General features: G+C 42.6%; 1 protein-coding gene across 2 annotated transcripts in view; it reads right to left on the bottom strand.

Moving 5' to 3' along the window:
• Nucleotides 1-13,077, bottom strand: part of PEPD (peptidase D) — a 234,086-nt gene that overhangs the window by 188,905 nt on the left and 32,104 nt on the right. For both annotated transcript variants that reach the window (XM_037877714.2, XM_037877713.2), the window contains exons 4-5: nucleotides 5,396-5,459; nucleotides 1,433-1,480 (exon numbers count right to left, since the gene is read on the bottom strand). In XM_037877714.2, the coding sequence (XP_037733642.1) occupies nucleotides 1,433-1,480; nucleotides 5,396-5,459 (112 nt within the window). The remainder of the gene's footprint in view (nucleotides 1-1,432; nucleotides 1,481-5,395; nucleotides 5,460-13,077) is intronic.

Raw genomic sequence — 13,077 nt, forward strand, 5'->3', positions numbered from 1 at the left:
TGAAAAGAACTATCATTGTGTGCTAAAGACAAGAATTTTAAAATAAATTCATTGACAGAATCCATTACATAAGGTCTTTTAGAAAGCTTACTTGTAAATATAATTTGAACGATTGCATAAAATCAGTAAGAGGTAAAAACAAGGTTACACAGTCACATTTAGACACACAGTTATTCATTACTGAAGAGACAGATGGAACTCAAGTTGACACGTGCTGCCTAGGATCTTAGCAGGGCTAACCTTCTCTTTTCTAAAACAGCTTGGTGACAATTTTCTTGGTGGGGAGCAGAGGGCAAAAAAGGTGCGTCCCGTAAACAAGACAGTAATGGGTGGGAGTAGAATAAGAACTGTATTAGGAATTTTTAACACACACTTCCTTGGAAAGAAGTAATTCCATACTGCCTTGGCAACTCTTGTTCCATAACTTGGAGTGCCTGTCCTCTACAGCTTGCCATTCACACAAGAAGCATGAAAGACACCATTCTGGCTGCTACATAGCACTGCTGACGTCTCTCGGTTTGTGAGGAATCATATGGAGCAGCACTGCCTTTCTGTGCTTGGAACAAAACCAATGGAGAAGAGGCACAAGTGCAGGAATTCTGCTGAACTAAGCAAAGAATGTTCTCTGGTTCAGCATTCCTCCGGAGCTCAGGGAGAGAAAGCAGCTCAGAGAAGTAGGAAGTTTTGAGTGAAACAGACCCAGTAGACAGGGAGTTGCTCAACCTCCATAAAAATAGACAAATAATGACAGACACATGCACCAGACACATGCACACGATAATGGAAATCTGAAGAAGAGGAAAGGACAGCTCAAATCACCATCACACTTCACCCTGGGAAGAAGTGGCTGAGGGGTGAAGAGCACTGTAACTTTACCCTCCCACCCTGGAGTCGTGTGAATGTTATGTTGTAATCTAAAGTGGGATCTAGATAGTAACTTGATCCCACTCTCATACTATTGAAGGAAAACTGCCCTGAGCCCCTACCTCATCATACAGAAGGGCAGTACTCCAATTCCTCTAAGTTCCAGTGGGAGGACTCAAATATGCAGGTGACATGGTCAGAACCATGGGAAAGCAGGATGTGATTTCGCAGCATTTAGAATGGACTGGAGGGAAACAATGTGGGTGTCAAGTGAGTTTCCTGTAAATTAAGTGTGAAACTACCAGAACATGGATAAGAGTTTTGGTAGTAGGACACAGGGAAGAAGGGACAGGATTTAGCAACTCACTGACTGAATGTGAGGAGAGAGGAGAAAGGCTAGTCAACTATACGAAGATGGCTGACCTCAAACTGGAGGATGGTGACATTATTCTCTGGGCTGGAGAAGGGACAAAGAGGATGCATAATGAGCAGACACCTCTGATTAATTCATCTGTTTACTGAAGAGCAACAGGATAAGTATTCTCCAGGAACAACAAATATGACTTACCAAGGTAAGAAGTACTGAGGGTTTCTTTTGAGCCAAGACACTGGTTATCTAAAAGAACAGGATTGCAGTTATAGTACATTTTTTTTTCCTATCCACATCATATATCACTATTTTATTATGGACAATTTGCTTCTTGTCAATGTTATATGTGGCAATCTTAGAAACGTACTAACATTTCAAGCGTGCTAAAAGAAGTCACTTCATACATTCTGCTTGTTAGGCAAAGGCAGCAATACAACTGGTGAAAAGTATGAATCAATAAAACCTTTTGCTGTAAAACAAATACAATAAAAAGGTTAAACACCAGAACACAGCCAAAGTAGCATGACTAACCTCATCTGACTTATAATATGTCACATCCAAAATTGATTTTATATCAATTAAACAAACAAACATGAATTAAAAATCTAATTGACAAAAATGATAAAGTAGTTTCAGGACCTACACCTCCCCGAAGCCTGACAAATTTAGTGGATTTGTCACTTTTTGTGATTTAAAATAAGTTTTTCTTCCACCCCCCACCCATGTTGCTGTGTGAAAGACCCATGCAGGCAGGGAAAATGGACTAAGTAGCTGACGGAGGAAACAGTGATACTCACTATATACAAAGTGCTATCAAGTGCACAAAGTAAACAAACTGAAAAAGAGAAAAATATTTCTTTGATCTCTTTCTGATTCAGTAATCTTATGTCACTTGTTACAAGAGTCATTAAAAAAAAATGTTCAGACAGAAGGATGGTTTTTAAGTTGGTGTCCTTTTAAGACACATGCAACAAGTGCATTGCAAGATTAAATCTACAGCCATTATTTGCAGAGGAAATGTGCGAGAGCTAAGAAGGGTTTTTTCCATGAAGACCCACATAATAGGACATGGAAATCAGGAATTATAGCAGGAAAAGATTTGTGCTACTACATATAAAAACACAGTATGCATTAATGTTATTACACTATCATGTGCTGAATATTTACAGTTATTCTCACTGGGTCACCTTTTCTTGATTAAAAACTTCTCTACAATATCTCAACTTCCTTCAGCATCTTTGACACATTTATAAATTGAGGCTACAGTAGGTCTTTTATTTCAACTGGGTGTGATTAAAAGCTTACACTCTTCAACTTGTTCCATTTGTATGCCACAAGAAATTGAAGTAAACCACAGTATTGTTATTTCCATAGATTGCCTTCTATCGCAGAATAGCTTATGTCAACTCAATAGCCACATTTCCCAAGACTAGACATCACTGGGGTTCTACTGGTTTTATAAGAACAGTCACAGTTAAATGCCCTTGGTTTGTTTCACACTGTGGCTAACATTTCTCAATAAGCCTGGTTTCCTGACTGTTTAAGAGGGAATGAAAAACACACAATATTTATCAGCCATCTCACTAGTCTGCCTGGTCTTTTGGGAGAAGAAAAAGTATAACAATGTCATCTCACTACAATGGTATCACCACAGATTTGAATTAGTCTAGCAGTCCCATTAAACCACACTTGAGACATTTTTAGTCACTATTTGTATTTCTGTTTAAAATCAGTATGAATTCAACTTAAGTTACAAGGGATAGATCTGAAAGATTCTGGGTTTCCCACTCTGATACTACTATTGGTATTTAAAATGCTTTATCTTTTGGTTGTAACTATATTACAAATAAATAAATGGAGAGGAGTAGATACTTTATATTAAAGTCAATTCTTACCCTACCATCTCTTTGAGAAGAAAACATTGGGGTCACAGACAGGTATACTTTTAATATGGCTGCACAGATGTAGGTGCTGAGATATGCATTTATTGATCCAATAAATGAACCACATAACTAGGACAAAGATATTTCACCAAATTAGCATCAACTTGTTACCAGTTTGCTCCAATAACACACACCATATGAAGTAAAGAACTAAAGGCATAGTCACAAGTACATTACATACCAATACTGCAATGTCTTTTATAGATCTTTTGTATTTTCTAACCTTCATGAGATACTGTGACTATTACACACTTTCCAGCAGTATCCATCATTGAAGAATCTGGTACACATGCTCACCCGATGAATTCAAGTCAAAGATGCTAATACAGTGGATAACCAAGGTGTTAGACTTCTAGGGTCAGGGGTATTGGAACTAAGGGTGCTGGGTGTGGGGCAGCACCCCCTGGCTTGAAGTGGTTTCCATCATATATACAGAATTTACAGTTTTGTTCATTGGCTTTCAGCATCCCCACTATAAAAATTGTTCCAATGCCACTGTCTAGAGTCATTTTACAAAGGTATTTACAGGTCTAGTGGAATTTACAGAGGCACCCAATGAGAGTAAGGCACCTAGTGGGATTTACAGAAATGCCTAAGCAGATTAGGTGTTTATCTGCATCTTTTGATGCCTAAATACCTTTGCAAATCAGGCCCCTAGTGCCTTGACACTGGGGAAGTGTATGTTCCTAGTAGAACGGGCAAGCACTGTATCCAAAGCCTTTGAAAAATGAAAGACTGCTTACACAATCCAGAAATGTCTCAAAATATGTACATACTGACTGACTAAATAAATGAATAATGAGAGCGCTCACCTTTGAAAGCACTGGACAATTTTCATACAAGCCCCTTTTCCTTTCTAAGCATAGAAGTTAAAAAGCTAAAGTGTTTTTGAATGGTGTTTATTTAATGTATATACAATGTATTGTCACGGAGTTCCTACAGGCCATTCTGACTTTGCTAACTTATTACTTGGCAATATGCTTTTGTCAAATACAGACAGGTTCATATTGCAGGGAAATACAATACTGCAAAACTTCATTGGTTTATGACTTAAGCTGGAATACTCCAAAGAGAAAAATGTCGATATATGGGTTTACAAATTGTCCCAAATTAAAGAGATCCACATTCCTTCCTGGATAAAATTTTAAGCACTGAGACAGAATATAAAGATACATGATAATGGCATTTGTTGATAGGAGACTGCACACAAAATGTCAATAAATGTGATTCTTTATAAAGAAGCATGTGTTCCTACTTGCAATTGCTCGCCTTGGCTTCTGTATTCTGTACTTCTGTATTCTAACACATCAAGTCTGATAACAAGAAACTAGGATTCCAATCCAAATGCTTCAAGCAGCAATCTCTTCACAGCTTCCTCAACTCACAGTTAAGGAAATACACTAGAACAACCACAGTTTAGAGATAATTTCAATGTGAAGATGAAATGAAACGATCTCCACAGCTGGTAAAAATCAGATTTTGGGTCTGACAAGTCAGGTTAGCATCCTGCAGGGGACAGAAATAGCAAGATCTTCCTTTTTAAGCTGCTCTCCGTAAGACTCACCACAGAGTATGGCAAACATGCTGCCATAATCCTGCTGAGCTTTCCTACTGAAAAAAAAAAAAACTAGCCAGGTGCACAAAAACGTAACATCTACTCAAAAACAACTATACAAAGAAAAACTTAAGTGTGCAATTAATACCCATATTTAAAAATACATGAATACAAGAGACAAAATAATATTTGAATAAATAATTAAATGAAAAATTAAAATATTTTTACATTCAAGCAGCTCATGAAAATTTAATACATTTTATGAAATAGGGATAAAGAGGAAAGTTTATGTTTACTGGTTAAGCATTGGCATTGCTAACCCATTGTCAGGCAATTTGTCTGTCTTTTCCTCACAGGTCCCCAGAACCCTTCAGAATCATGCCCAATTAACCTTTTTATTAAATACAGAGCATATTAAAAAGTGTCTCTAAATTGGTCTCAATGTACAATCCAACAAAATGGCAGCATAATATTTTTAAGAGTTTTAGAAAAGTTTATAAAACAAATGTCATTATTCAGGAACTGGAGATAGGACTAATTAACTAGGAAATGAAGGTAACTTTTAGTGGAACAAGATTTTTTGTAGGAAATTACTGCCATACTTTCAGAACAATCATTAATTTTGTATTCATAGGGAAAATGTTAGGAAAAGCAGACACTCACCTCATTTTTATAGTGTACTTCATCCACAGCATATTTCTTCCTGAAATATTCGGGACGATGAATCCTTTAGAATACAAGGAAAATACAATACTTGGTGTTAGCCATGTTATAAAGTTAATAGTTTAGGTTATGAAAAAGATGATGCAGTGCCCGGGCTATTCGCACAATACTACCATCATAGATATAAAGAAATCAAGAATAATAATGTTAATAAATGTTAACATCTCAGTACAATAGCTAACAATAAAATTTACTGCGGTTACATTACTTTAAGGTTTTGACCTAGACCATGTCTGAAACTTCTTAGGTTTCAGAGTAGCAGCCGTGTTAGTCTGTATTCGCAAAAAGAAAAGGAGTACATGTGGCACCTTAGAGACTAACAAATTTATTTGAGCATAAGCTTTCATGAGCTACAGCTGACTTCATCATCTCCTCCAGTCCTAAAATGTCCTGTATTCCTAGAGTAATCCTCCTTGTTAAAGTTGTGAATTGTGCCACACTCATTTGTATCCAAATTTTCAAAAGGTGTGGAAACAACTTGGTGCAAGAGAGTTTTTCCACTAACTGATGAGTCCTGGTGATGAATCAACAAGTTCTAAATCATGTCCCTTCCCACCCTTACCTGCAAAAGGAAAGACTATACTATTCTCATGCAGAAAGTAATCACCACATATCATAGGTAAAATTTGTGGGAGGGGTTTTTTGCCAGTCTAATAAATGGAGGAATTACTGATAACAGAAGAAAAACTTTTTAAATCATGATACTCCTTTAAGTGACCCTCCCCTATGACCTCTTCTCATTAATGTTTGTGAGGTATAGAAAAATACATTAGTGATCATGCCTTCTTTTGCAGAAATTCTCTATTTTTACACATTTTATTTAAACATAACTTGAATTCTAGTCCCTTTCTATACCTAACATTTTATAGTTCTTTTACCTCTGAGGTCTTTGCATATTCCCCATTCATTAGCAAGATTTCTTTCCCCCTAATTCCTCAAATATTTAAGTATTTAAATATTCCAACAAAGTTGGGAATAAATTTAACTCTCATAATTTTGGCTCTATTTAACAGTTAAACCCTAACTCTGAACCCAGTTAACTTATGGTCACTGTTGTTTAATGCTCCACTGCAGTGCCTCCAAATCATCATTTATGTCCTGCTGCATTGTTCAAAGCAAAGCTGAGAATTGTTCCTGATGATGTGCAGAACCTCAGTCTAGTATACTAGCTCTTCTATTTTTGCTAACTTTTTTTGTCCTTTGATCAGTAAATTAAATTGCTGATAATTCAATCCCAAGGTATTCGCTCATTTACTGACAAACTTTCTTTTGAAGAGTGAGCTTCTCTTTCCTCTCTCTAATCTCTTCTAAAATCATCAATATCCATCAATACTTAGTTCACTTTTTTCTGTTCGATTTATTGTAGCAAAATGAACTCACTGAAATGGGTCATATTTTAAATGCCCCCACACTCATGGGTTGGATTTAATTATTTCAGAACAAATTTTCAGAATTATATGCCACAGCTGCACTGTCTCCTGCTTCACTGCATTTAGACTCTGCTTGGTGTGAGGACTTGGCTCCTCTCTGGAATGTTTAAGGGTCTACCTTACTTACTTCTCCTTTCTCTGCCTTACTTCTCCCTTCTAGCTATTCTAAACTCCACACTGAAGAGTGAAGTGTCCTCCCCCCACCCCAAAATCAAGGCTCCAAACAGATTATATGTGAGGAACTCTCCTGTTTTTGTGGCGTGAACAGTTACGATGGCCAGAGGTAGGACATTTGCCTGCTCATAACATGCCCAAATGCAGGAGGTTATCCAGGATAAGATCCTCTGGGCTGACACTGGAAGTTCTTTAATCCTTTCTGCTTCTGTTACAAAGAGTTGCGTGGATTTGCGAAAGAATTTAGTCCTCTCAATCTAGAGGACAAGAGCACGCCCAACATCCAATGAATAAAGCCACCATTCTTCTGAGTTCTTGTGATACTTCAGGAAGAAGACTGGCTGGAAAATAGCCTGATTTCTATGAAACTGCAAAACCACCTTTGGCAGGAAATGGGGGGGAGCGGGAGGAGGGGCACATTTGGACTTTGTCCTTGAAGAACATCATGTATGGTGGTAAGGACCTTGATTTCAGAGATCCTTCTGGCTGAGGTGATCTCAACCAGGAAGGCAACCTTCCAAGAGAGATGCAGTAGAGGGTACAATGCTAATCATTTGAAGGGAGGACAAGTGAGCCTTGACAGAACCAGGTTTAAGTCCCACACAGGGGTGTGCACAGGGGGCATCAGGGGTACACGCACCCCCAATAATCATCTCCACAATTTCCGGCAGCTTCTGTTCCAGCCCCCGATCACTGATTCCCTGCCCCAAGACCGTCCTTCCCCCTTTCTGCCAGCGTGGGAGTTGGGCTGAGCGCAGCTGAAGAGACATGGCTGGGAAAGGCATTACAGCTAGTGCTCTCATTGAGCCCCACTAGATGGCACCCAGAGCAGGGAAGCTGGGCTTGCCACAGAGTACTGTGAAAGGGGGCATGGGAAGCCTGTGTTACAACTTTAGGGTTTTTGTGGGGGAAGGCAGATTAGCATTGCATGTTGCTAATGCTGTTGCAAGCTTTGAAAAGCATTTTGGGGAGGGTTAAATATGTAAGTAAAAAGTTAAAAAAAATTTTGCAGGCTGCAAAATGCTTAAAAAAAAAAAGAAGCAAAAAACAAATTCATTTAACATTGCAGCTAGCAAGCTTAGTTTAACAATAAGACACTGGCTCCAGTCCAAGGTCACAGCGCTAGACGAAAAGTTTATCTCTCAGTCAGCCACAGCCAGCCATAAGAAAACCAGGGCTGCAAAAATAAAAAACACAGGCAAAACAACAAGGGGGGAGCAGAGCTTTGCATCCCTAAAGCCGTTGTGTTTTGGGAAAGCGAAGAAAATCACAGAAAGCCGATTTGGACTGGCACAAAAAGCACCAGGAACAGAGGTCGAAAAATAAAACACCCCCAAAGAAACCGAGGACTTAAAACCCTCCTAAAAGCTGGAGTAATTCGGAGATCACAGCAAACCCTAAACAACCTGTGCGCACAAAACAGAACTCCCGTCCACCCTTCCCCCTCTTCTTCTTACGTTACACCCAGACCTGGCCAGCCTTGGGTAGTGCATGTGTAAGTATAAAAGTGGGTTAGGGCTTAGGGCACTAACGCTTTTTTCCTTCCTCTGAGTGACGTGGAAAATGCCCCCCCCCCGCCCCCGCCAGCACTCTCCTTTGTTATTTTATCAATAAAGCTTTAAAACTTAGACACTTGGTGTGTTCCATCATCTCCTCCCTTAACAATCCTGTGGCCTCAACCTAATCACCTGACACCTCAGGCAAACTGGTAACAAAAAATCTGTCACACCTGCTGAGCCCCATCCCTTCCTCGCCCACAGCCTTCAGTAAGTGTTCAGAACCTGGGACAATGGGGAAGCAGCAGAGGCTGGGGTGATGGGTGGGGAGCCCGAGGAGGCAGGAGGAGTCAGGAGGGTGGAGGAGGCAGCAGAGCCCGAGGACACTGGGTGTGTGTGTGGGGGGGTGTTTAAAGTGCGCCCCCCAAAATAATCACATTTAAATCCCTGCGCATGCCCCCGGTCCCAAGAGTCAAAGGAGGGGGGGGAAATCGGCTCACGGACCCAAGGATAAAGTCTCTGCAGTCCCATAAGAACACAGACTGTCATCTCAAGAGAGCACTGACCTGACATTCACCACTGGGTGGAATACCAAAATTGCTGTTAAATGTAACTTGACAGACATGAGAGCCAGACCTTGCCGTTTTAGATGAACTACTTGCTCTAAAATAGACCAAAGGGAAGACCAAATTGGAGAGAGGCCTTGTTGGTAAGCCCATATTGAGAAGCACTTCCATTTGGCCAGGTAGGTCGCCCTAGTGGATGGCTTCATACTACCTTGCAAGACCTGCCAAACTTGTTCCAAACAGGCCTGCTCCTTCGGATTCAGCCATGTAACATCCATGCAGTTAGTTGAAGGGAGCTGAGGTTCAGGTGGAGTAACCAGCCATGGTCTTGTGAAATCAGGTTCAGACAAAGTGGAAGCGGGGTTACTATTGATAAATCTAGTAGCGTGCTGAACCAGTGTTGGCATGGCCACGCTGGGGCTATAAGAATAACTCTCGCCTTGTCCCATTTGATTTTCAGCAAAATGCACAGAAGGGGAGCAGGACGGCATCAGAGAGGGAGCCTGTGCTGCGCCCACACAGTGAGCAAAATTGATGGCATTTCCTGTTCTGTTTGGCCATGAACTGGTCTACCTGGGGAGACCCCTACCTTTGGAAGATGAACCTGATGACCTCCAGGTGAAGGGATCATTCAAGAACAAATGGATAGAAACTGGTCATTGGGAAGTTTAGACTTGAAATTAGACGAAGGTTTCTAACCATCAGAGGAGTGAAGTTTTGGAATAGCCTTCCAAGGGAAGCAGTGGTGGCAAAAGACCTATCTGGCTTTAAGATTAGACTCAATAAGTTTATGGAGGAGATGGTATGATGGGATAACATGATTTTGGCAATTAATTGATCTTTAAATATTCATTGTAAATAGGCCCAATGGCCTGTGATGGGATGTTAGATGGGGTGGGATCTGAGTTACTACAGAAAATTCGTTCCTGGGTATCTGGCTGCTGAATCTTCCCCATATGCTCAGGGTTTAGCTGATCGCTATATTTGGGGTCGGGAAGGAATTTTCCTCCAGGGCAGATTGGAAGAGGCCCTGGAGGTTTTCGCCTTCCTCCGTAGCATGGGGCACGGGTCACTTGCTGGAGGATTCTCTGCTCCTTGAAGTCTTTAAACCACAATTTGAGGACTTCAATAGCTCAGACATAGGTGAGAGGTTTTTCACAGGAGTGGGTCGGTGAAATTCTGTGGCCTGCATTGTGCAGGAGATCAGACTAGATGATCATAATGGTCCCTTCTGATCTTAATATCTATGAATTCATGGTGAGAAGAAAAGGATCTGCTGAGGTAATCCGCCAGCGTATTCTGGACTCACGGAAGATGTGAAGCCTCAAGATTGATGGAGTGCTTCACACAGAAGTTCTATAGATGGATGACCTCCTGAACAGGGCAGAGGATCAAGCTCCTCCCTACTTGTTGATATAGAACATGGCGACGGTATTGTCCATCATAACCTGCATCACTTTGCCTGGGATCTGGGGAAGGAAAAGTTGGCAGGCTAAGCGAAGCGCCCTGATGTTTATGTGCAGGGAGAGTTCTTCTTGGGAACACAGGCCCTGAGGTTGTTGAGGTAGGCTTGCCAACCTAGGTCTGATGCATCCAAGACTAGGGACACTGACGGCTGGGGAGTGATAAAGGGGACTCACATCATTACCGACCTTGAGTCCTTCCACCAGGCGAGAGAGGCAAGGACCAGAGATGGAACAGTGACCACTGCATCCAAGTAGTGTCTGTTTGGAAAGTAAACTGAAAATAGCCACATCTACAGGGGCCTGAAGCACAGCCTGGCACGCTGGCCACGTAAATGCATGCGGCCATGTGCCCCAGAAGCTTGAGGCAAACTCGGGCTATCATAATTGGATGGACCATGACCTTAGAAAACAGGTCTGATATAGTCTGGAATCAGGCCTCCGGGAGGAAGACTGGCTTGGATCAAGTTGAGCACTGCCCCGATAAATTCTATTCTGTGAACTGGAATAAGAGTTGACTTTTACTTGTTTAATCAACGGGCCCAGCGCTTGGAAGGTGGCTTGGACCATGATGATGACGTTCTTTACTTCAGCCTCTAAACAACCCTTGAACAGCCAGTCAACTAGGTACAGGTAGACCTGAATGCCTCACCATCTGAGGAAGGCAGCTTCCACCACCATGCCCTTCATGAACACCTGTGGGGGCTGTGGACAGGCTGAAAGGAAGAGCTTGTAGGTAGTGAGTTTGGGTTACAATAAACCTGAGAAATCTCCGGTGGCCACAGAAGACAGAAATGTGAAAGTCAGCATCCTTCAAGTCGAGGGCAGCATACCAGTCCCCTGAATCCAGGGAGGTAATGACAAAGGTTCAGGATGGCTTTTAGGATTGGGAAATATTGGGAGTAAAATCCTTTCCCCTGAGTCTTGAGGAACCTCCTCCATGGTCCCCATCTGTAGGAGGGTTTGCAGCTCCTGGGTGAGGAGTTGCTCGTAGGAAGCGTCCCTGAGGAGGGACAGCGCTGGGGGTGATAGGGAGGGGTGCATGAAAACTGGAGGATATAGCTGACCACCACTGTATTTAGCACCGAGTGGTCCGATGTTATGTACAACCACACCAGGCTGAAGTGGGACAGTCGGTCCAAAAATAAAGGGGAGGGAGGATCTGAGGAGGGAACTGGCACTTTCAACAGGCCTGCTTGGGTCCACCAGAGTACCTATGCGACCCCAGCTGGAGGGCTGAGCTGGATGGAAGTGGTTGACATCACTTGTAACCTCTCCCTTTTCTCAGGGCTGGAGCCGAGAAGAGTGGTGGCTGTTGGGGCCTGAAATGCTTTGTCGAAGTAGACTGAGCACAGAGGCCAGAAATCTGAAGGTGGACCTTGAGTGCTTCAGGCTGTGCAGTCTCGTGTCTGTCTGCTCTGAAAATAGGAAAGAGTCTTCGAAAGGGAGGTTCTGGATTGACTGCTGGACCTCATGAGGGAGACCCGATGACTGAAACCAAGAGCATCACCTCATGGTGACAGAGGAGGCCATTATCGTAGCTGCTGCATTGGCTGCGTCTAGTGCCACCTTGAGTGAGGGCCTGGCAACATCCTTACCCTCCTCTAAGAAGGCAGAGAATTCCTGCATTGAGTCCTGAGGCAGACAGTCTTTGAACTTGAACAAGGAGTCTAACAGATTGTAGTCTTGCTAGTTTGAGATACAAAGCTGTAGATTACCTGTTGAATAAACTTTCCTCCCAAAGGGTCCATTAGTTGCATCTTTTTGTTTTTTTGGGGGGGAGGACACTTGTCTGTCCCTGGTCATTGGCTGACAACACCACAAGGGACCCTGGAAGGGGGTGGGAGTATAGGTACTCATACCCATAGGTTGGCACATAATATTTGTTTTCAACCCTCTTTGAGATGGGGGGACAGAGAAGGAGTTTGCCACAGGGCCTTGACCAGACCCATTACTGACTCATTAATGAGTAAGGCCACTTTGGAAGGAACAGCTGAAGCCACGATGTTGATAAGGCTGTGGGATGATTCCTTAAGCTCCTCGAGCTCTAGCCCCAGATTAGCTGCTATCCGCTTCAGAAGGTCCTGATGGGCCCTGATGTCATCCTGCGGAAGTGATTTACTCAGCCCAGAGACGGCCTCATCTGAGGGGGGAGGAGGGGCTTCTTCCTCAGCCTCAATAACGCCCATGGGAGCCACATCCTGAACACCAGTACTGGGTCAGTAATGAAGTTAGGGTCTGGTACCAAGTGTGGAGGAGTGGTAGCCTGCCTTTTGGAAGGCGCCAAGTACGATCGGTGGGAAGGGGGGACTACAATGGGGAAACCACCATGGGTTGCAGTACAACTACTGCATAGGCCATTGTCCACTTGGCCAGGCACGGGTGGGAGGACCCATACCAAGGTCTGGTGGTGCACAGGATGGGTACTGGTGGTGGCCCTTATGCTGTGTGTAGGGTTCCACCTTGGACTCAGATGAAGAGTACCCCCAAGGT

Source organism: Chelonia mydas, chromosome 12 (assembly GCF_015237465.2).
Source record: "Chelonia mydas isolate rCheMyd1 chromosome 12, rCheMyd1.pri.v2, whole genome shotgun sequence".
Classification (NCBI taxonomy): domain Eukaryota; kingdom Metazoa; phylum Chordata; order Testudines; family Cheloniidae; genus Chelonia; species Chelonia mydas.